This window comes from Lissotriton vulgaris, chromosome 8 (assembly GCF_964263255.1).
Source record: "Lissotriton vulgaris chromosome 8, aLisVul1.2, whole genome shotgun sequence".
In the NCBI taxonomy this organism is placed as follows: domain Eukaryota; kingdom Metazoa; phylum Chordata; class Amphibia; order Caudata; family Salamandridae; genus Lissotriton; species Lissotriton vulgaris.
The window spans coordinates 980,512,154-980,537,256 of NC_141696.1; the positions used below are offsets into that span (position 1 = coordinate 980,512,154).

General features: G+C 44.0%; 1 protein-coding gene across 6 annotated transcripts in view; it reads right to left on the reverse strand.

The window, feature by feature from the left end:
• The window catches only part of SCEL (sciellin), a 444,440-nt gene that overhangs the window by 113,329 nt on the left and 306,008 nt on the right, over positions 1-25,103 (reverse strand). For all 6 annotated transcript variants that reach the window (XM_086934828.1, XM_086934831.1, XM_086934830.1 and 3 more), the window contains one exon: positions 16,500-16,565. In XM_086934828.1, coding sequence (XP_086790954.1) covers positions 16,500-16,565 — 66 coding nt within the window. The remainder of the gene's footprint in view (positions 1-16,499; positions 16,566-25,103) is intronic.

Sequence of the window (25,103 nt, forward strand, 5' to 3'; positions counted from 1 at the left end):
GCCCGGGCTTGACGAATCTTCCTCAGAAACCAAGGAATCAAAGGTATGGGGGGAAATGCGTAAAGGAGTTGTCTTCCCCAACTCAACTGAAACGCGTCCCCCAAGGCTCCTTGCATCGGATACTGGAGACTGCAAAAAGACAGGCAGTGAGCATTCTCGAGAGTGGCGAACAGGTCCACCCGAGGAGTTCCCCACATCTGAAAGATGCCATGAACTACCTCTGGATGGAGCCTCGACTCGTGGTCGGCCGAGAACTGCCAACTGAGAGTGTCCGCACGAACGTTCAGAACTCCGCCCAGATGATTTGCCATCAGACAAATCTGATGGTCCTGAACCCAGGACCAGAGTTGCAAAGCCTCCCTGCTGAGACACTGCGACCCCACTCCTCCCTGCTTGTTGATGTACCACATCGCGGTCGTGTTGTCCGTCAGGACTTGGTCTGACCGACCATGAAGGGAAGGGAGGAAGGCCTTGAGCACCAAACGTATCGCCAGCAATTCCAGAAGGTTGATATGAGGCAACCTTTCCTCTGGAGACCAAAGACCTTTGACCTCCAGGTCCCCCAGGTGAGCACCCTACCCTAGAGTGGATGCATCCGTTATTACTGTGGCCACCGGAGGAGGCAGTTGAAAAGGCTTCCCATGAGACAGGTTGCCTTCTACGCCCCACCAAGACAGATCCGCTGCAGCTTCTCTGGAGATCCTCACTGACTCCCTGAGATCTCCGTTGCGCTGATACCACTGGCTGCGGAGGCACCACTGGAGTGCCCTCATGTGCCAGCGTGCATGGTTGACCAACATAATGCATGAAGCCATCAGACCGAGCAGGAGAAGGACCTTCAGGACTAGAACGACCGCTCCATTGAAAAATAAAGGAATCATTTCCTGAATGTCGCGAATCCTTTGAGGCGGAAGGAATGCACAACATACAGTTGTGTCCAGTACAGCACCTATGAACAGGATGCGCTGGGAGGGCACCAGGGGAGACTTGGGTACATTTATCGAAAAACCCAACCTGTACAACAACTGGGTTGTCTCTTGCAGATGTTGGAGCACTCTCTCTGACGAACCTGCTTTGATTAGCCAGTCGTCCAAATAGGGGAATACTGGAATCCCCGACCTTCTGAGATGTGCTGCCACCACCGCCATCACCTTGGTAAAGACTCGAGGCGCAGTAGTAATTCCAAAAGGAAGGACCGCAAACTGATAGTGTTGCGACCCCACCGTAAAACGGAGATACTTCCTGTGCGACTTCAGGATTGGGATGTGAAAATACGCATCCTGCAAGTCGAGCGACACCATCCAGTCTTCTTCCAGCAGCGCTTGAAGAACCTGAGCAAGGGTGAGCATCTTGAATTTCTCTTGTTTCAGATAGAGATTCAAGATCCTGAGATCCAGGATTGGACGAAGTCTGCCATCCTTCTTGGGAATCAGGAAATACTGGGAGTAGCATCCCTGACCCCTTTCCTGCTCCGGGACCACCTCTATCGTACCCTTTCTTAATAGAGTCTGCACTTTCTCCTGTAGAAGCAACAGATGTTCCTCTGTGCAAAAACCTTGGAAAGGAGGGTAATTGGGAGGGAATTCCCGAAAGGGAAGGGCATACCCATTTTCTACGAGATCGATAACCCAAAGATCTGATGTAACCGATTCCCAATCCCATAGAAAGTGGGTAAGCCGACCCCCCTCCGGACCCTCATGACCCTGAATGGCGGATCTAGGGCTGCTTTTCTGAGGCTGGGTGGTTGGAGGAGGTGGAGGAGGAAGAGGCCTGACGTCCACGAGGACGAGCTCTTTGCTTTCTCCTGTAAGATCTGTACAAGGGATTCTGCTGCTGCTGTTGTTGTTGCTTCTGCTGACCTTGTCGGTAATTCCGAAAAGAAGAGCGTCCAAAACCTCTGAATCTCCTGGCCGAAGAACCTCTGATCTGGAGACCTAAATATTTAGCAGTTGCTCTACTGTCTTTAAATCTCTCCAAGGCCGTATCAGCTTTCTTGCCAAAGAGTCCAGAACCATCAAGCAGCAGATCCAGCAAAGCCGCCTGAACATCGGCCGAAAAGTCTGAAGATTTCAGCCAAGCCAATCTCCTAGTGGCAGCTGCAGTGACCATGATACGTGCCACTGAGTCTGCAGTGTCCAAACCACTCTCTATCACTTGACGTGCCGCAGCCTGTGCATCTGATAATACCTCTCAAAATCCTTCCTGTTGACATCAGGAATCTTAGGAGCTAAAGTACGCATAGTATCCATAAGGGCATGCACATACCTCCCCATTAGGCAAGTGGCATTAGTTGACTTCAATGCCATACTTGCAGAGGAGAAGGTCTTTTTAGCCACCTGTTCCTGTTTCTTAGCCTCTTTTTCACCGGGCACTTGAGGAAAGGCACTCACATTCTTTTTGGAACAGGCTGCTTGAATGACTAGACTCTCAGGTGATGGATGAGACGTCAGAAAAGCAGGGTCTTCAAGTGCAACCCTGTACCTTCTCGCCACACTCTTGGATACTGCAGGAGCTGACAGTGGTTTTTTCCACACCTCCATAATAGGTTCCGTTAAGGCATCATTAAACGGAAGCAATGGTTCCACCACAGAGCTAGGTGAATGCAAAACTTTTGTAAGAAGATTGGACTTAAACTCCACTGTTGGTAAAGTCAATTGCCGAAGTTCTGCCGCCTTCCTCATCACTACATGATAAGGCTGGACGTCCTTTAAAGGTGCATCTGAGCCTGATGGCAACTCCCACTCTGGAGAGAAATCCAGGCTACCAGCGTCAGTCAGATCCTCAAAACAGTCCTCCCCCAATTCACCTTCCTCCATATCAGGATGTGATTCTATATACCTTTGCTCTTCCAAAAGGCGTTGTGCTTCCCTTCTGGACCTCTCCTTTACACGCTTCGCAGTCGGATCCACCAAATGCTCCAAAGGAGTCGGGATCGACGCCGGTATCGAATTCGATGGCCCTGTAGTGTAATTCCTATTTTCCCAATAGGCCCTGCGCATTGGAATAACATAAACAGTAGTATAGACGTGGAAGTGCGGATCTTCCAGGTCTCCACTTACTATGCTAAACTTAATTGGGTTTGTTACCAACTAGCTCAGAGGTCACTGGAAACTTTCTTGACTGAATAGGAAGTGATCAGCTTCCCTTGTACAGACAAGAAGGGATTCAGTTTTCCAACAACCGCATAAACATGACAACTTTGCTCCTTAGAATAAGAGTCAATCTCTAGAGTCGTGTGAAACAATAGACAGTTATTTTACTCAGTCAGTTTTGTGCAGATTACTTTCACCAAAATGCAGAGAATAGAGAGATGGGCGTTTTCAATAAAAAGGTATTATTTATTGAACAGTCTTTCTTCTCGTTCAAAAGAAATGAATTGCCACAATTGCAAGACTAGTTATTATAAAAAGTGCGTACAGTAAAATGAGCATTGCAAAATAATACTGTAAAAGCATTGATATGGTTTCTTAGCCATACAATGGTTTAAAATGAATAAAACATATATACATTCATACATACATTAGGCTAACGTACTCAACTGGTGCTTCTAACTACGCCTACCCCAGTGTACCTGACCTAAGCCTAATACTTGGAAGGGAGTAAGTAAGTAGCAGTTTTAGTTAAGTTGGTTTTGCCAAGGTTTGCTTCAAGAATTCTCTTTAAGGGTTTAGTCAACACCATACCTCTGGAATAGAATGTTGGAGGTCTTGTATCTCCTTCCAGGACTCGATATCCCAGTTACTCGCAAGAGTGGGCAGGAAACGCCGGAGCTGGATTTTCTCTGCAGGAGAAAAGACAGCGTCTTTCTCAGCGCGTCGAGGAAGAGGAGGAGGGGCAGCGTCCGTGGGCAGCTTGTATCTGCTGGGCTCTGCAGGGGGACAGCTGTTCAGCTCCTATGTTCACCACACCATTGCTATCATCGATGTCGTTGAGGCAGCGATAGCATCAGCATCAGCGTTTGCTTAAGGCAACGTTGGTATATTTATACCTGAAAGGAGCCTGGTTTGACGTAAGTTTTTGGACATAAGACGTCAATAAAGATGTCACTAGGAAGTGATCGTCTCTTAGTGCTTATTAGAGTTCTATTACTAATCAAAACATAGCAAGCCGGGCTTTCCCAGGTTGCTGAGTTTTTATCTTGTTGAAGAACTCGGAGTGTAATCTAGGAATCTTAGATAGTGGCTTCTGCTGTGTCATTTGCTCTAATGAGCTGCAGAGGAAGCTGCAGAGGAAGAGATTCTGAAATGTGGCTCTGATCGTGTGAGGCAAGAGACGAGTTTCTGAATATTGCTCTTGATCGTTTATGCCATTATAGGGGAATAAATGGATTATAGCTGTATAGGGGCATAAGGTCACAGTATTGATCGGGGTCCTAGATTAGAACGCGACAGCCCAGTGGGATGCTCTCGAGGTCAATCTGGAGTGGGCAACGCCGGAACCAGCGTCGCCGACCTCGGCGGAGCCGGGAATTGCCAATGCGGCGTCGGAGCCGGCATATAGGGCATGAATGGAGCAGGAGGATAGGAGTGAGGGACTCCTAAATTGAAGGCCAGAAGACCCATGGGACCCAAAGGTGCGCCAGAGGGGTACCACGCCCTTGAAAAGAAGCCATACATAGCGTTTAAAAATGCTGACGGGTCCCGGCCTGGTGCTGGGAAGGGTGGCTGAAAACCCTCAGGCTGATCTTGTGGAAGGTTCGGAGTCGGCTCTTCAAAAGGCGCAGAATCCACATCCACATGAACTTCTTCCTCTTCCCGGGCCGGGGACGGCGCCGGAGACGGATTCGAAGCCGGAGCCGGCGACTGTACCTGCGACTCCGAAGGCGAGGCCTCACCTTCATGATCCGAGACATCAAGCGTGACGACCTTAGAACGTACCTTCTTCTGCGACATTGACCTCGAGCCCGACTCCTTACTGGAATGACATCGGGAATCATGCCTCTTCTTCTTATGTCTCCTTCTTGACTTCGATGCATGGTCTGAAGGGGACTTCGAAGCCGACTCCTCTCGAGATCTGGATCTTGACTTCGATCTCGACCTCGACCTCGCCCTTCGAGAGCGAGACCTCGAAGATTTTCCCTTGTCAGCCTTCAGCTTCGCTACCAGGAGTTTGGTTTCTCTTTCTCTCAGGGCCTTCGGGTTCATCATCCGACAAGATGAACATCCGTCCACATCGTGATCAGAGCTCAAACACCAAATGCAGTCCTCGTGCGGGTCAGTTATGGACATCATTTTCCCGCACTCCCTGCAGGGCTTGAAGCCGGTCTTCTTTGTCGACTTTGTGAAGAGACAAGAAATAAAGAAGCAGAAAGCGAATAATAGGGCAACAAAGTCACCAGTTGGCTACTGAGATTCTCGAAACCGTTAGCCTCGACGATGCGGAAAAAAGGGAACTGATGTCATCACACCGGCGTGGGCCTATTATGGGCGTCGGTGACGTCAGCGGCGTCGCATGCGATGCCGTGTCTCTATGACGTCCAAGTCCACGTCGGCTCGAAACTACGAAAAGAATTTCCCAATGTTGCTGACGCAAGGGGATATTCACAAGGTGAGGAATCCACTGGCAGATGTATCTATCAGAATGCGCATTTCCTGCAATTCAAGCACACCACGGAAGACGTCAGATTGACCATAATTGAACAACTCCAGAACTACTCAGGGTCGCAAGATCTCCTGTTTGAAAAAGAGCAACAGTGGATTTATCGTCTGTCCACTCACCAAACGGGACTGATCAATAATATCCCTTGGGGCACCATGATACGACGGTGATAGATAAAACTTCCCTACAGGGTTTCATTAGTCCAAAGATCCTAATTTCACCATAGCCTTACGAGAGCATTAGTCCACCTTTATTAATAGGGTTGTTGCAACTCTCACCCTACTTACTGTTTTTAATGGGGTACACATGGACAAGATAGGAGAGATAATGCCCCCTGACTTTAGTTTAAAATCAAGGTAATAGGAGCAATCACTTAGCTAAACCTATACTGCGGTCTTGAAACAGGTAGACTGTCTCCCTTAGTTGTGTGAGAGTCTCCCAATTTTATTGTTTAATCACCAACATACAATAGAAACAAACATTTAATATGAGCCCGCATTGCGGTTTTCAGAAAAAAATCAGCACTTGTTTGGGGCTTTTAGCTTGAGTCTGGTCAAATACTGTGTTCCCAGTAGCCACACTTAATAAAGTTTTCTGAATTTAGACCTTTCCCCTTTAAGAAACACAGCCAGCGTCTAAAGCCAGCCCATTGAATGCCGTCACAATCACGTGACCGCCTTTTGCACACTTCAGCTTCCGTGTTGTGCCTTTCCAGCAACATTCGGGCCACGGACGCGTTACGAGCAGGTTTGCAAGAGGGCTGTGGTCAAATTTGATGTAAGTGCCGAGTCACATCTATCAGATAGTTTAAGAGCCACGCGCTTGGATATTGTGGTATGCTCTGTCCGATAACACTTGAGCGGCGCATTTTCAATATACCCTTTTATCTGTATCATTGTCGTGCGGGTGATCAGCTCAGGCACTCATTTCCACATGTGCTGATCCCCAGAGTAGTGCGCTTCTGAGAGTCGCTATAAAAAGAGGCGCCGTGTGGGTTTGATGATCTGCACCACACGTAGTCTCGTGCGCTTTTTCTTCTTTCCAACATTTGGCATCATCGAGCAAATTTCGTGGTGATTATACATTTCTTCGGCAAGAACATTAACAACATTGCAATACTAAGAGAACAAGGCACTATAAAGGGATAATGTTACTATGAGAACTAAGTATCACTACCATATATTCTGTTTTATGCTTCCATAGGATAAATTTGGCGTGAAGGTTACCCATGCCGTGAGCCCACAGAAGCGGGACATAATTTGTCTACAAGTAAGGCTTTTCAGCAATTACAACATTTTTTTCCATACTGAGGTGGCCGTTCCACTTTGGATACGGCAAATACTCTGATGAGTGTTTAAGTACAAGCACTGATTAACCACACCTACCTAGTAGACAGGATCATAACTATGGTATCTCTGTCCTAGTGAACTTAATTAAGACTGGAATTTTTGTCATGTTTAAAGCATGCTTACAAGCCAACCATGCATGAAAGATTGTGCAATTGCTATAATTCACTATTGCACCACATTTTAAATATGTTCAACTCACACTGCCTTATCAGGGTCTTAAGGGTGAAAGATGTATGAGCGAGAACCCACAGTTGCAAGAGGAAGCCTGAGCTTGCACTCATTGCGTGTGGAGCAATGGATTAATATTGATGTTGCTGTGTGCTGCATATCTCTTAGCTCTTCACAGGGATTGGACGCTGGAAAACTCCAGGATTGTCCACTAAAACGTGAGTTAGTTCCAACAGCAAATTCAACCCCGAGGTCAGGATACGCCTAAGCGTGTGTATACCGCCCCGGGTCATTCTCTGGTCCTGATGAAAGCTCGGCTGAACAAGCCACTTTGAGCAGAAACATGTCGACCTTTTTTTCACACTAAGGACACTACTGGTTCAATTTTATGACTTTTGTGCGTCTGCCTCACTTGTTTTTAATGAATGCAAGCTGGTCTCTTAATAAAAAGCCTTTTTGGGACACAGACTGCTTTCTTTTAAAACCTTCACTTCTCACTATTCTCAACACTAAAACCAGCTCTGCTGTAACATCAGGAGTTGTAACACACCGGGCAGACATTCGGACTACCCGGTGGGAACCCCATGATGAAGCATGTCACCGACCAGGTCGGTGAGTGAGGGTTCTTCATAGTAAACAAGAATTGTCCCCTCAGTAACCCTTTCCTAACCCCATTTTCACTTTTCTCTTTGGTGAGTATAACCTTGAATTTTCACCTGGGCTTACACCAATGATCACTCTTTTGTTGTTTAAGTATATTTAGAAGGGGTTGAAGAGTGATACTTTACCCTATCCCTCTATTTGTTGAAGCATTCTTCAGTGAGGGTCATACAAAATAATATGGCCAGTTTCAAGTCTGCTACCAAGTAGTGCAAAGTTTCAGTAATGCATTTTGTTGCAATGGAAAATCAGTTTCTTACTTCAATGGATTATGTAAGTTTGTACAAATTTGATTTTACATTTAATACAAAACAGTGTCTTTTTTAACACTTATTTTTATTGGCATTTGTCAATTATTTGCAACAGTCATTACACAATCTTACAATACATGGTTGTTTTTACCACCCCAGTTGGATTACAATTTTGTGGCTTCGCTCCTATTCAATGACCCCTATTGTATTCTACAGTTTTTGCAGTTGTGCCCGATGTCCTTCCATCAATCATATGAGTCAAGTGTGTATGAGCAGCCTAAACAGGGCATTGCTCACGCCTACTGTCTATTTAATTGGAACTGGCTATTTCCCAATGAACTCAATTCCACTGAGGGGATTGCTTCTCTTCACTGTGAGTGTGTGGTAGTCTGAGATTACCGGACACACCAGGTGTTAGTAACTAACCAAATACTAAACATTCCATCTCGGGGGGAATATGCGTCTCCTATGTTGTTGTTGGGGGTCAATGCCACACGAGTGGGGGGGGTAAAGCCACCCATATACATCTAAGCACTTAGCAACCCAGCTTCCAACCCACTGCCAAGTAGGCCGGGTCGGGTCATCCCCCATAGTATCTACCCTAGCAGCCGTCAGCTCAATCAACCCACTCTGCCATGTCCACCCAATGAGGCATCCCAGTCATTCAGTCGGGGTCAGATCCTCGCTCCCACCCATGTCTTGAAGTCTCTCCATCTGAGTCTCGGCATCCGAGGGCAGCTCCCATTCGTCCAACAACTCCGACTATAGCTTCACTATAGGTCCTCTGTGTACACCTTGGCCTACTCCCACTGTAGAGCTCTCTCCTCTGCTGGGGCCCAAAACATCACATCCCTAATCCAGGTCTCTACCTTAGGCCTCACTGTCGACTTCCAAGCCATAGCTATTCATCTCCTTGCTAATATTAGAGCTAGGTCAAGGATTCTGGTTCCGACCTTCTTAGGCTTGGGTCTAGGGAAGTCACCTAAAAGGTATACCTCTATATCATTCTCCAGTGTGTGGTTCAGGGTTGTGTTGAGCTTTGATAGGACTATCCACCAGCATACCTGTAGTTGGATGCACCGCCAATTCATAGGCCTGAAGTCCACGTCCAGCCTAGCACAGTGGGGCAAGTTCTAGGTTCACCCCCATAGATGACCCTGATTCTGCACGGTGTCAAGTATGTCCCGTGTGTGTAGTTTTACTGGATGTACTTAAAGTGTGTGTTGCGGGACACCTTCTGCTGGCATGCCGGCATTCTCCCCCATTCAGTTTCAGGTATATCTCTTCCTAGCTCTGTGTTCCAGTGCCTCCAGAGAGCTTGCAGGGGTTTCCTAATAATAGTGTTCAGTGCTTTGTTGAACCATGTATTCAAATGTCTTCCTGTGGCATCGTCAGTAGTAGATGGAAAACTATGTGAGTCATGGGTTCTCTATCTCTCTGTCCCCATAGTTTGCAGAATGTATGTGAAAGTGCCATGTATGTGAGTAATTGGCCTACTGTTAGGCCGTTTGTTCCATCAGGTCTTGCAGTGAGATTTGAGTACCCATTGATAGCAGTCTCTTACTGTTACCATCCCTACCTCCTTCCAAGAGCTCATATGCCCTGCCTTGAAGAATGTGTGCAGGTCCCCATGTGGCAGCCCCACTAGCGGGCGCTCTGTGGCATAAAGCACTGCACTGCCCACTTGCTTAAGACAGCAATGCCAACAAGTCAGGACCGTGGCCAAAAGGAGTCCTGGCAGTGGGATCTTTAGTACAGGCCGGATTAGTTTTGCAAGCAATGACCCCTGGTTTGGTTTAGAACCAATTGGGCCCAGTTCCGGTAGCCTGGTCTATCTAGCCATCAAATGACCCACTGGAGTTGTGCCTCTATGTGAGATAGTTCGACGTCTGGAAATCCCAGTCCACCCTCCAGAAGTGGGTGTCAAGGCTGCCAATGAGACCCTCTGGTGGCCTCTCTCCCAGAATACCTCCCTCGGGAGCGAGTCTACCTGCCTGAACCATGGCACCGGAACCCTCACAGGAAGGGTTGCAAAATAGTAGCGTAACCTTGGGAGCATAACCACTTGGGAGGGCACTATGTGCGCCATTATGGGCAGTCAGAGCGATTGGGGACACAAGATCTTAGGGAGCACATCAAAGATTTGAATACCCAGGTATTTGAAAGTCTGTGGCACCTAGAGGATGTCAGACGGGCAGACGGCGGGCTAGGGAAGACACACGTCGTGGCCCTCTTGACCCAGAGGCCCAAAAAGGTCTGAACTCCTTGAAGAGCCGCAAAGCGCGGGCTATGTCCTCGTCCCTGTTCTGCAAGCAGGTCAACAGGTCACTTGAGCATCATCGGCATAGAAGGAGATAACAGGCTATTTCCCTCCCACTGTGAGAAGGGAGAGAGCATGTTTCCTGTACTGTAATTGGACCCACCCAGTTCCTCCGCTGCCCCCACTTGGAGGCTCTGGAGCTCAAGTCGGCTTAGGAGCATGTCCGGCATCCTTGGTAAGTCGGCTTCCAGCAGCTGATAGAGGGAGACATTATATTCCCAGAACACTGAGTTTATTTCCTTGGGAGAATTGAGCATAACTTCCCACGGAGACAATTGGGCGATGGTGAGGCCTCTGCCCTCTGGGCAGATTAGCCAGGCCAAGAGTCTCCCTGTCATCCCCTCTTCTTGATGAGCAAGGTTAATGTACTCTTTGTAGGTATGGCATCTAATGAGCTGCAGGCCGTGTTGTATTGCTCTCTGACTTCTTAAAAATCGAGGGCTTCTGGGTCAGAGTCTAGTTCATTATCCTACCTACAGTGCATGTCATTGAGACATATGAGTTTGAGGTCTAGTTCCCGGTGGATTCCTATTCTCTGACTCATACAGTACCCCAGCACCATTGTCTTGAAGGCCTCCCATTCTACTAGGCTATTCAAGGCTGTCCCTTGATTCGTGGTGAAGTATTGCACTATTTGATCTTGTAGTGTATCCCAAAAGGCGACGTCTGCTATGTGCAGTTGCCTTGTTGGGATCGTGGGGTACTCCGTTAACAATTGGAATGACAGTATGAGTGGGTTGTGACCAATATCATACAGCCGAGGTAGTCAGTGTGTGTTACATAACAGCACAGCCCCCTCGAGCAGATGTATTGATCCAGTCTAGTGTGTAGTTTACAAATGCTAGAGTAGTACAAGTAGTCCCTCTCTAAGGCATTCTGCATGCGTAAGATATCTTCCATGTCCCAGTGTGGCATATAAACTTTCATGCCCTCTGCCCCAGACAGTAGGGGAGTCAATCGATCCAGCACTGCGTTGAGTGCATAGTTAAAGCCGCCTCCAAGGAGCAGGGCTCCCCCTGCCAAGTGGCTCAGTTGCATCCAGAGAGAGCTCAGGAAAGAGGCATGGTCCTGGTTTGGCACGTACACGCGCCCCAGAACCACCTGCCTTCCACACAACCAACCCTCCACCAGGATGTACCTACCCTCTTTGTCTAATTTGCCCGCCATGGCCGCCAAGGGGACTCCAGCTTTCACCTATATTAGTGCCCCTCGTGCAAAAGCTAATTTGGTTGTGGCATGCACTTACTCCCACCAGAAGCAATGTAAGAGTTCTTCCTCCATCCTCCTGAGGAACATCTCTTGTAGCATGCCTATATGAATTCCCTACCTCTTAAGGTACATGTGGATTTTGTGCTGCATGGCTGCCGCTCGCATCCTTTGAATTTTCCATGTCATGAATTTAAAAGTGTATGGTGCGGCTTTCCCTCCAGCACCTCCCCCTAAAGCTACCCCCCCCTGTTTCCTTGCCCCAAGATGGTAAACCATAATAAATAAAACATTTGACTCAAGTTCCGGGCCCCATAGCAGCCCAGCAACGACTGGCCACCCAAACAATGTCGATCAAAAGTGCATTAAAAAAAGAGTGCATCCTTGCAGTGCCTATATTGCAACCCCACCAAGAATGTTCCTGGAGATATGGGATAAAGTAGCGATCTGTCGTGGGCTTACCTCTTTCCCCTCCCCAACACACCCTCACCCGTAACCCAGGCTTCACCCTGGCCCTACAACCTAACTCTTTTCAAGCCTGGGTGGCCGAAGAGTGTTGTACAATAGCTGACCTCTTTGTGGGAGAGACCTTTAAAACATTTGACCAATGTAGACAAGACTATCATCATCTCCCAGGGCACACTTTCAATATTATCAAATTAAGCACTGGTTACATACCATCGAAAATACACTGGGAGCCACACGTCCACTGACCCCTTTTGAATTGTTAGTACGATCATTTGATGGAATGCGGGGCCTAATTTCCCGAACCTTAAGGGTCCTGCAACACTCTTACCCTCTGCCTCTCCACCCTTATCAACAGAAGTGGCACATAGACTTTTCATAAGATGCCTCCCCCGAACACTGAGAACAGCTATGGAGAGACATGCCTAACACCTTTGAAAGTATCACACAACAAGAGTTGGCTTACAAAGTAATGACTCATTGGTATTATACCCCCCCTTCATCTCCAGAAAATGTTTCCCACATCCACGGACCTGTGCTGGTGATGCAAGGTGGACATGGGTTTGTTTATTCACATAAGGTGGTCGTGCCAGCTACTGATGATCTTTTGGAAACAAGTGCTGAGCCACATCAAGGACGTTATAGGTTTTCCCATTCGGAATACTCCCAGAGTGGTGGTTCTCGACTTTGAAGTCAGTCTCTCAAGGCCAAGACTCACTTGGATTGGAGTTTGATAGTTCACATGTTAGGAGCAGCAAAACAGATCATTACGCTCAACTGGAAAACAGCTCTGAACCCTCCCCCGTTTTTTGGTGTGGCTTACTTGCCTATGGGACCTAATGGAGATGGAGCTCCTTTCCAGCCACCTTGCACATGCTGACGCCAAATTTACACATATCTGGCAACCCCTGGTACAACATTTATCCAAGTTAGACCATGCTCGATCTGTTCCTCCCTGCCTATGGGCTCTTCAGCGATTTGAGGATGCCTTACGCCCTAGCGGGGAGGACTTATCAGTGAGGCAAAACCGATTGAAGATGCACTACACCCTTGCTGCTCCTCCTTCTCTTCTTCACCTCCCTAATGGCGAGGGAGCCTCCATTGTCAGGGCTGGGGAATATCTCCAGTTCTTGGTTTTCTATTTTCTTTTCTTTGTAGTTCTTTTTACAGAGTAGCCTTTCACGGAGGAAAATATCCTTGGCTTAACTGTCTTTTCACAGATGATGTTAATACTCATTGGCCAGGGAAACTGGACAGAGCCTAGCGGTTCTTGAAGCACTGATGGATAGGCATCTCTGATGCGGTGGAAACTACTATATTTGTAGGCTCCTCGCTTGATGCTTATATTGTCAATGTAGATATTATATATCATTGTTTGATTGTGAAATGAATAAAAAAGAGATTTCAAACATTAAAAGTGCATTCAAAACGTTTGTCCTCCATTCCAGTTCACTAACTCAGACCCCCATGACATCCTTGGCAGGGAGACCTCTATATGGTTCATGGGCCGTGCCTGCAGACCCCCTTATATGAGCTTGTCCTCGGTCTGAGGTGCGGCACTCGGGGGATGTCATCAGCCAGTTCCAGGCCATCAGAATCTGAGTTCCCAGTTCAGCATCCTGAGGCTGATCATTCCTCAGTTTTGGTTGCCCTGGCTTTGGTCATCGCCGCTGTCCCATGCAGGACCTTGTCTGCTTGTGATCTGGTGGGTTTTGCCAGTGTTCCTCAATGGGGGTCCCCCTGAGAGTGGCGTACCTACACTGCGGTCCCCGGCCTACTGAGCCCAGTACTAGCTCTCCTTCTCCTACACGCCTCCAGCCAAGAGCATGTCTTCTCCAGATCATGGCAGAAATGGGAATTGCCATCAACCATGAATGTCAGCTTTGCTGAGAAAAGGAGGGAGTAACAAAGGCCTTCCTCCGGTAGCACCCTTTTAACCTCCGAGAATGAGGCTCGTTTGGACTGGACAGGTGCTGTGAAGTCAGGAAACAATATCACCTGTCTATTGCCCACCCTGAATGGGTCCCCTCTCTTGCCCGTTGCAATGAGGTGCCTCTGTGTTTATAATGCAACAATTAGGCAACTACTGGTTTAGGTGAGTGCCCCAGGGCCGGCAACTGATCCAGGACCTTCTAAGCTCTTTCAAGTTCAAAGAAGAGTGTTAGTTGATTTGGGGCCACCTCTGATCACATCCATGTCTCCAGATAGGCCGCCATGCCAAAGCCCGTTGACTCTTGGGAAATCCCACTACATGCACATTGTTGCACTGATTGCACCTTCAGCAGCTTCCGCCCTGTGCTCAAGTTTGCATCAAAACTGTCAGTTGTGCTTTCGTAGCCCACTGTGCCAGTTTCAGTTTGGTTATGGCTGATTACGATTCCTTGATTCTATTGGTCAATTTATGGTACTCAGCATGCAGTAGACCCAGTTTGGCTGACACTGAGCCAATCTTCATCTGGAGCAGGGACTTTACGTCTGCAATGGTGTCGAGGATTTTATGCAGGGTAATATGAGGGGGTTGGGACAGCTGGTCTAGAACCATCTCTGCATCTGTGGGGCCTGCCTGTACCTCCTGTGCTTCATTGGGGGGACTTGTGAGCCCTGGCCCTCAGTTTGCCTATCTCTGCCCCCATCCGTGGGCACAGAGCTAGTGCTGGAAATGTCCAGTGGGTCCACATCCTAGGGGGCTGCCCAAACTGCAGCAGCCCATTGTATGTAAATGCCATAAGTAAAGCGCACAGGTACCTCCAACGGAGGTGTCCCGGCGCTGTCCGTATACAGCTTAGGAACCCTTCCTGGTTTTTCCGTGTGGAATGTCCACTCCTGGGCACCCCCAAGGTGAAGCCAGGCATCCCAGCGCTGTTGGGGCCGTTGCGGAGATTAAGCAAGCTATTGCCCAGAGTTGCAGAGTGGGACCCATGATTAGAATAGGCACTGAGGCGAGAATTATCAGGTCCAAGGAAATTGAGCCCAAGACCCGCCGAGGCGGATATTGAACCCTAGTCCCGGACCAGACCTCTGCATCAGGGTCTGCCGCTCTAACCATTTGAGGCACACTTCTCCACCAATATCACCTACCCTTCCCAGGGCCTCCGCCGGGAGGGGACCCTGCAGCTGACTCGCACAGTGACCCCTGGTTCCAGATGTTTCCTCCACCACCTGTGGTTAAGGGTTGGAAATAGCTCAGCTTGTCAGCTTGCCGTACCTCTGGGCGGACTTCAGCCCCTGGGTGATGAATGGTCTTTCCCCGCTGCCCAGCACTGCTCCCAGCTCAGGCTTTTTTACGACAGGAGCCTCTGGACCACCAGGCGCAGCCAGGACTCAGGCTGCCCCAGCCTCTAATGCCAAGTACCTTCATGGGGTGAAATTGTTGCTCCCCCTAACGATATATTTAGGCCAGACCCATGTCCACATTCTCAGGCGGGGGCTGCAGGGGCCTCCGAGCTCCTAGTGGGCGGTGTGGAAGGTCAGCCGTTGCGGCCTGCTTCCAGCCATGATAACTCTACAGGGTCCAGTCAACCCGGAGGGTGGTACAACACTCCAGCTGTCTCTCAGTGGGGGCCGCCCTGCCCGGGCTCCTGGAGGTTTCAATGGCCCCCAAGTAAGGGTGCTGCTGACAGGCTTCAGTTAGGTCGGCGCAGAGCTCTCTGTCCATGCCCAATACATAGCAGTGTCGGTAGTCATGTACTGTGAAACCACCCTTTGTGTTTTGGACTAGATGAATATTTCAAAAAGTTGTTGTTGATGATTTTAAACATATTCAGAGTATATTTTTCTCTGTAGCAAGGTTGAGCAATATTTCTCTGATACATTTCTATTATGTAGCCATAATGTTACAAGCTTCAGCTGAAAAATTAAATGTGCATGTTTTTCCTGGTCTAGTAATAACTTCTCTGTGATTTCTCCATAGGTGGTGGAATGGAATCACCCTGCAATTACCCTTGTAGATTTAAGTGAAATATTTTTCAGCTCAAACAGTCTGGGAAGGATATTGTCAAAGTCCTTGGACAAGTGGCAGGAGTCTAGCATTGAAATGTAATGGCAACCAGGGTAGAAGTGTTAGTGGGAGAGTAACGACCATATGGTTTAAGTGGTGCAGAAGTTGATCTCTGTGGTAGGGTGTTTAAGACTTGTGGGAAAGTTTAGTCAAACGTCAAGGAGCAATGAGGTGTTTTCCTTCAATTGAGTGAAATACGTGGAGCGCCATTATAGAATAGGAGGGCACCAGAGCCAAAGCGAAGTGATAATTGCCAAAAGCAGCAGGACGCAAAGTGAGTTGAACATTCGCTGCTGAAACAGGTGGGGATCTACAGGTCACTAGTTTGTATCCCAAAAACCTTTTTCTGAGGCTAGTAAATTGACGTTCTCCAATGTTTACAGACTTTCCAAAAGCTGCAAGTAATGACTAAACAAACCCCAGTGTGCCGTAAAGTGGTGGATTAAAACAAGTTATTATTAAAAAGCAATATTATTGGAGATTACCTCTTGTAGCCTTTCACAGCAGCACTTCCACTGTCGACGAAATCCCCAATATCTTGATCTCTAACACTGAAAAGAAACAGTCATCCAAAATATGAGTTTGACATTCAATAGTTGCAAACAACATGACATAAATGGTTTAATAATACTAAGGATCTTGCTGATTCAGAACAGCGGTCTTTAAAATGTGTGGTCTGCAGGAACAGAGAGGGCCCATATGGGGAACATAATGACTGGGCCCGAATTATATCGATGCCCACGGTGATGAGGGTTGACAACTAAATCAGTAATTGACAAAGGTTTCACCCAATCATTTGAGGAATCTTAAGACGGGTTAAAGAGGGCAGATTTAGATATGATATGATCTAAACATGTAAGTCCCAGAAGGGCATAATTAACATCATTGCAGATAACCCCAATCAATCTAATTAGCAATTTGAAGAATTACAAGAGGACCACATTTCTGACTTGTCCATTCAGTGGTCCAGTTATGCTTGAAATATAGGTTTCAGAAGTATAACATTCTGATTAGTTTTCATTTTTGGGCACTTATCAAAAGCTCATTGCAAAAGGCACACATTGGTCCATGGAACAAATCTGCTAGCCAATGGGCAAAGGTATATACGTAACCGTGGCACTTACGGCCACAATGTGATGCGGTCCTTGGGGTCACTTTGTGCTTATCTAGCAGTTCACAATATAATCATACAGAATCATATACAATATAATGAAGTACACACAGGGTCTCTCTCCTTTGTGATTAGGAAATGCTTCTAGTGTTGTTGCAAAGGAGGATCCATATAACATCAGAAATGCAAGACAAAAATTGACCTTCCTGCCTAAAAGAACATCGTTAGACAAATCCTAACAGCATCACATTCTAATATCTTATTTACAGCATTTCTACTATCTGTTTTGCTTCATTGTGCTCTCCGCATTTCAGGAATGACTTTCCACATGAATTTTGGCTTTCCCACTCACTGGAAACATAGCAGTCAGGTATCATTTTGTAGAATCTGAGTAACAATTGGTTTATTTGTTGTGCTAGTTAGTGGTGGCTTCTGTTGTTTTAATGGCTGGCCTGTGTGTGTCCTAATTTGAAGTGCATGTGTTGTGTATGAATGATTTAACCATAGAAATGTACCATATCTCTCACTCTACGCAGCTAAAATGTACACCTCCTGGAGGGTTTACTAGGATTAAACTGTTAGAAGGCATCCCATTGATAAAGCAAAATATTTCAACATACTTTACACTACACATTTTCCGATTTAGACACAGAAACCTGAATGTGCACCCTGCAAAGTAACACAGCAGAGACAAGTGAAGTAACAGAAATACAAAAGCGTGCTTAAACATGTTACAAAAAGAAAACATAATTGCTAACTGGTTATAATGCTTATTAGCAGGCTTCCATAAAAAGATGAAAATAATGATTTATCATTTACTTACTGATGAAAAACTAATGATTCTAATGATGTGGCTTAGCATTTCTATTGCCTTACATTGAAATGCATCCTATATAGATTATGGTGCAAATATGTGAAAAAAATTTGTTAGGAAACTGAAACTTACAAATGTAATAGGAGGGACCATGATGATCATAGGTAACGATTTTAGTAAAATGATTTTTAAGAATAATTTATATTTATGGTGTTGAATAACTGTGGCAGTCGGCCATAGTTGAAATGAATCAATTTCGTGTAATAATACATTGGTGAAGCATTACTATTTTTTTCTTCCTATGAAATGATGATTTAATGCATTGTATTTGACTCTAGTTGAGTATAATTATTTAAAGCTGACATATGCATTTTAAAACCTTTGAAAAATGTTCTTTCCTAAGCTGCAGTCTTCTCTCAGCCATGTACAATGGTCCTTAGGCACTTTTGCACATGTTGCCTTATTTGTTCTGTGCACGTATCATTTTAAATTTAAAGGACATTCTTTCAGAGGGTAGAGAGAAAAAATATCAAAATTAAAATATCGATATACAATAATATCGATGTTTTAATTTTGATGGTATAGAATATCGATGTGCAATAATATCGATAGACAGAATATCGATATTAAGGTAAGTAATATTGAAGTTAGTAATATTGATATCAAATATATCGATGTTACTAATTTCGAAATTTTGTTTAGTGTTGCGTATTTTTATATGTATTTTATATGTTTGTTAAACATGTTTTTTAATGTATGTTTAGACATTAGTAATTTTGTTTACATTTTGCGTTTTAGTATCAGAGCGGGTTGAGGGTTTATAGGGGAACAGGGTGGGAGATAATTTAATTATAATGAATTAATTAATATGTTTGAATATGTGTGATTAATAAATAATCATTAATTATTAATTAATTGGTAATTAATTATTATTAATTAGTTAATTAAATTAATTAGAGTTAATGTAGTAATATTTATTATGTTGTGTTATTGTTAATTAATACATAATTGTTAATTAATTATTATTAAGTGATTAAATGACAATTACATTTTTTATGTGATTTATTTATGTGTAGTGGGTTGTGTGTTTATAGGGGAATAGGGTGTGACATAATTAAATTAAATTATTAAGTAGATTGTATTTATTTATTGGTATCTATTAATTAATTGGTAATTAATTAATTGGTAATTTATTTTCATAATATTAATTCTAAATAATGTATTAATAAATATTGTTTATTCTTGTAAATATCTTGTTAAATAATTATTAATTGGTAATTAATTATTAATTGGTAATTAATATGTGTTAATTAGTTAATTTATAATTACATCAATGTAATAATATTAATTGTTAATTATTGATTAATTGTTATTTATATTAATTGTGTTTTTTGTATGTGTAGTGTGTTGTGTGTTAAAGGGGGAGTAGTGTGGGAAGTAATTTTTACCCTCATGCTATCCAACGCTTTCCCTACTGTTGCACCCTCTGGAGTGGTTATAGTAATTTGTACCCCTACGCTATCCAACGCGTTCCCTACTGTTGCACCCTTTGGAGTGGGAATAGTAATTTTTACCCCTACGCTATCCAAAGCTTTTCCTACTGTTGCACCCTTTGGAGTGGGAATAGTAATTTTTACCCCTACGCTATCCAACACTTTCCCTACTGTTGCACCCTTTGGAGTGGGAATAGTAATATTTACCCCTACGCTATCCAACGCTTTCCCTACTGTTGCACCCTCTGGAGTGGGAATAGTAATTTTTACCCCTACGCTATCCAACGCTTTCCCTACTGTCCCACCCTTTGGAGTGGGAATAGTAATATTTACCCCTACGCTATCCAACGCTTTCCCTACTGTTGCACCCTCTGGAGTGGGAATAGTAATTTTTACCCCTACGCTATCCAACGCTTTCCCTACTGTCCCACCCTTTGGAGTGGGAATAGTAATTTTTACCCCTACGCTAGCCAACGCTTTCCCTACTGTTGCACTCTCTGGAGTGGGAATAGTAATTTTTACCCCTGCGCTATCCAACGCTTTCCTTACTGTTGCACCCTCTGGAGTGGGAATAGTAATTTTTACCCATACGCTATCCAACGCTTTCCCTACTTTTGCACCCTTTGGAGTGGGAATAATAATTTTTACCCCTAAGCTATCCAACGCTTTCCCTACTGTTGCACTCTCTGGAGTGGGAATAGTAATTTTTACCCCTACGCTATCCAACGCTTTCGCTACTGTTGCAATATGTGGAGTAAGTATATATATTAATTTATATATAGATTTTTTAATGTATTTTAAATGTATATGTATTAGTTATAATTTTTTAAACATGTTTTAATGTTTATATTTATAATTTGTTAAATTATTTGTATTTTTAAATTATATTTACATTATTATGAATACATTTAAAAAACTATCTTTTTAACTTCGATATTTTTGTACTACGATATTTTTTTTTCGATATTTTTGTACTTACCTTAATGTAGATAGAACTCCGATATTTTTGATGTCGATATTTTTGTGTCGGTATTTTTGTATGTCTATATTCTGTCTGTTGATATTATGCCATAGATCCCTTTCAGAGCTAACTGTGAAATTGTCTGGTGGGAAAATGAACTATAACCCAGTGCCCTAGACTTTTACTGTGTATACTTCTTACCATTGTCAAACCTGTGAGGCCTGGAAAGCCTGTTCATTTTCATGATCAGCATGGGAAAGCATGCAGGAATAACTAAAATGTATTGGTGATTCTATACATAAACTAATCATGACTGACTAGTGGAGTGATTGTACATCACCTAAAGCATCATGAAGACTATAAAAGAAGAAACCCAAAGGAAGGGCAAAGGTTGTCATTCTGATTCTTTTATTTGGGAGAGAATGGAACACTTTTCCTATGATTTTATAAACTATCCTTTGAATTTTTAATTTTGGATTGCATTTTGCTGTTACTGATGACTTGGGCAGTTGCTCTGGAATCCTTCTTTGCCGAACTATTTGATCTTGTCTTATTTCCCCTTTTTGCCCATGCTTATGTACTTGTCCTTAGCGGACTTGATTCCTTTTACCCCTTTTGCCTTAGACTCTTTGGATGCTGTTAGAGACAGAAACCATCCTTCTGCCTTTAATGGTGGTAGGAACCTGTATCTGATGTCTGTTTTAAGCCATTCTTTTTGGAATTGAATCTCTGACTAAATGTGCAGTCGTGTACTACGTGCTGCAATATTCCTTACTGAAATGCTTAAAAGATTGTTTATCTGTATTGATTTCAGATCATTAAAACTTTAACCAAGTATCTAAATTGCCTGAGACTATTATCTTTCATTGAACTGTGCTATTTTTCCATTTAGATCTAAATATGTTGTAGGGAAACCAGTGAATATGTCCAGAGTATCAAGTTCTGCTTCTTTTATACTGTGTTGCTGTAGCAGAGCTCCTAATATGCATAATTTTAGTCAAACGTAACTTCTCTAGGCAACTGGGTCTTCCTATTGTGATACTTTTCTTTACAGCATGGTCCTGAGACTGGTGTATTTGAATGTTATTTTAAACTTGTGAGTAATTCACCAATTATTGGTCCTCATTGGGTGGCTTACATTGTGTTTTGGACATCCTTTTTAAAAAAAATGTTTTATTGTTCATCATCAGGTATTAGGCTTTAGCAATTAAATCTTCCACAGGATTTGTATAACAAAACAAAACTAAATCTTATTATAATCTTCAAGAGAGTAACACAATACCAATACACATGCGGAGGAGACATTTTTAACAAACGGAATAAGGAAAGAAGAGAAGGCAAATTAGGGAATACAAAAAAGAAAAAAACTCTCAGCATAAATATAAATTCCTATAACTTCATCTATTCTAGTTTTCATCTATCCTTGATTTCCATTCTGCCACCGGTGCCCAAACCTGCTTCCCTAATTGCTTTGCCTTCCATCCTTTTTTATCATACAGAGCTTTCTCTAAGAAATATATGGCTATGAGCCTAGCCAACCATTGTTGGAATGTTGGAGGGTTAGCATCCTTCCATAATGATGCTATGCACAGCCGACTTAAGGTCATTGCCAAAAATATAAATTCTTGATGAGGTATTGCAAGCCCCTCTCTCGCTATTCCAAGCACCATTACTTTGTCTGTTAAACTGATGGAAATCCCTAATGCGCTATCCAAAAATTGTTCTAGCGATCTTTTAAATGGATCTAGGTTAGGACATGAAGCAAACATATGTATTGTATCAGCTTGTAAGCTTTGGCACCTCTGGCACGTTATCCCACTTGTTCCATCCCAGCGAGCTATTCTGTACGGTGTATAATATAGCTCAAACAGGGTTTTATAATACTGTGAGTGTAAGTTTGCTACTTTTAATACTGTATTAGCAAAATTGAGCGACCTTTCACCCTCATTCCCTGATAGGTTTAATTTCGTTCTCCACTTATCAAATATTTTCAGTCGATCATCCTCCTTATACTGGCATATTGCATCATATAATTGTGAGAACGAACAACCCTCCTCATCTCTCAGTTGCTCCATAACCTCTTCCCTCTTAAGTTTCATATTACCAGCCAGTTTTTTTAACAAAACTGACCTGATCTGTAAATATTTAAAAAAAATTCTGCGGTCAAGGTTATATAGCTGCTGAGCTTTGTCGAAAGTGATTAAGTCTGTATGATCAATAAGGTCTCCTATCATGTTAACCCCAAGTATGTCCCACCGTTTTATCACCTGATCATGAAACACTTCTGGCAATGAGCTATTCTTATACATAGGAGTATAGAAATTAATCCGCCCAAGATTGATTTTTTTCCGAACCATTGACCATAATGCAGCCCCTAATAACTTAAATTTTGTTTTTTTGTAGTAATTCGGTTCGTAGTGTGTAAGCAATCGCCTATTAGAGTCCACTATTAATAATTTGAATATATCTGGGATACCTTCATTATCCCTCCACCTGTCTTTCAGATTCCCACCTAATAAACCTCTAATACTTTGCAGGGCTGCAGCCAGATAATAAGCCTTAAAATCTGGTACCGCCAGACCCCTCAGTCTCTAGACAATGACAAAAGTTTGATGGCCTTACGTGTTTTACCATTTGCCCATATAAAACAGTTGCTCAGTCCCTCAATTTCCCTGAACCAGCTGTAATTAAATTTTAGCGAAATAGTACGAAATAGATATAAAACCTTTGGCAAGAACAGCATTTTTATTACGTTACACCTGCCAATTAATGTTAAATGCAAATTATTCATCCTGTCTAGATTTTCTTTAGACTTTTTGTTCACCGGGCCCAGATTTTTTTCCACAACCTTCGATAGATCTGATGTTATAGTAATTCCTAGATAGATTGCGGCATCTGTAACTCTCTGATCAAGAATAGTGACCTGTTGATTTGCAATGATTTGTGTTTTTCTTTGGTTCAGTTTATCTCCTGATAAGGACCCATAGACTTTGGCTTCCTTTTCTATTTCAACTAATGCAGAGGTAGGATCAGGCGATGTAGGTCGTCTGCATACCCTAGTATTTTAGTCTCATATCCATTCAAGATGATTGGCAGGATATTCCTATTTAGCTCCATTCTTCTTATAAAAGTGTCAATATAGAAGGCAAAGAGTAGCGGGGAGCAGGGGCACCCATGCCTCGTTCCACGCTCGAAGTTCGTTATCTCACTCTGCTGCCCCATTACTCTGAGCCTAATTGTGGGGTTCTTATATAAAGCCTTCAGGGCCCCTATGCAGATTTTACCAACATTAACTTTGCTTAGCGCAGCCCATAAAAAGCCCCACAAGACCCTATCAAACGCTTTCTCAGCGTCCAGAAGTATTAAAGCCATAGGGTCTCGTGAGGCTGCCGTACCATAAAACAATGTAAATACCCTCCTTATATGGTCTGCAGTGCCCCTCCCAGGGATAAACCCGTGTTGGCGGGGGGAGACGACCTTGTCAATTATCATACTCAAACGATTAGCCAAGATCTTAGAGTATATCTTGTTGTCACTATTCATGAGACTTATAGGTCTGTATGACCCTGGATCCTTAGGATCTTTATTTTTTTTTTTAAAACCACCATTGAGGCTTCGCCCCAGGAGGTAGGAGTTACCGCCCCCCTTTGCGTTGAAACCATAAGATTCATGATGTCTATTTGTAGGGTTGGGAGGAATTTCTTGTAAAACTCGAGTGGAATACAATCAGGCCCCACTGCTTGTTTTGGACATCCTAATACCCACACCACCTATCAGTGAAGCAGGATCCATCAGAGGACCATTTGACACTGTCAACTAGTTAGCTCTAGTACAGTGCTGCTTCCGTGATAATGTAAGTTATTAGCTGATGTTATCTTTTGATTCCTTGTGCACTAACATGTGTAATAGGTTGTACACTTAGCAAGCAAATATTTGTCAACAGCATTACTTTGTGATCCTCTCCTGTCTGTACTTGCAACTAGCATTTCCCTCCAAGTTAGGATAGTACAATGTTTTATTACTGTAAATAACCAGCATCAATGGTGGCCTCTAGTGTGAAATAGGCGCTGCACATTTGAAGTGCAGAAAAATGCATGCCCATGCTAATTTTCTCTTGAGACAGTCAGTCCTTGGATGACATGTGGAAGAAACTTCTAACCCTCAGCTACGGACAGTGACAATGCAGAGTGTGGCTATGGTGCGACTACACAATCAGGATTTCCTCCAACTAAAAGAAAGCTTAATGTAAAGGCACTCCTTTATTTTTCCATCATCCCACTGGAGGTTGCTGCTATCAATTTTCATGTGCATTTGAAACATGATCATAGGAAGAAACCACAAAGAACCAATCATGGCCATACTGGGAGTAATACCCGGACCAAGACTCTACCTCTTGTTGGGTCTTTGAGTGATTTCAGCATTGCTTTCCAGTGCCAAGCAGTAGTAAGTAATCTGATATGATGCATGACTTTCTAGGTCAACCTGAGCCCTTATGGAGAACTTCAAGTCACTTAATCAACTTGTAAAATATCTAAGAGTTTGTAATGGACTATAAGCACCATGGCCAGCACAGTTACTGAAAGAATGCTTATGAATCCTTGTACCTAATCATGAAGAAGTTTGTGATAATATTTTCTGGCTACAGGTAATCTGCCAGCCAGTTCAAGTAAACAATTGTTATGCCCATGATTAAGAAACAAGTATATCACC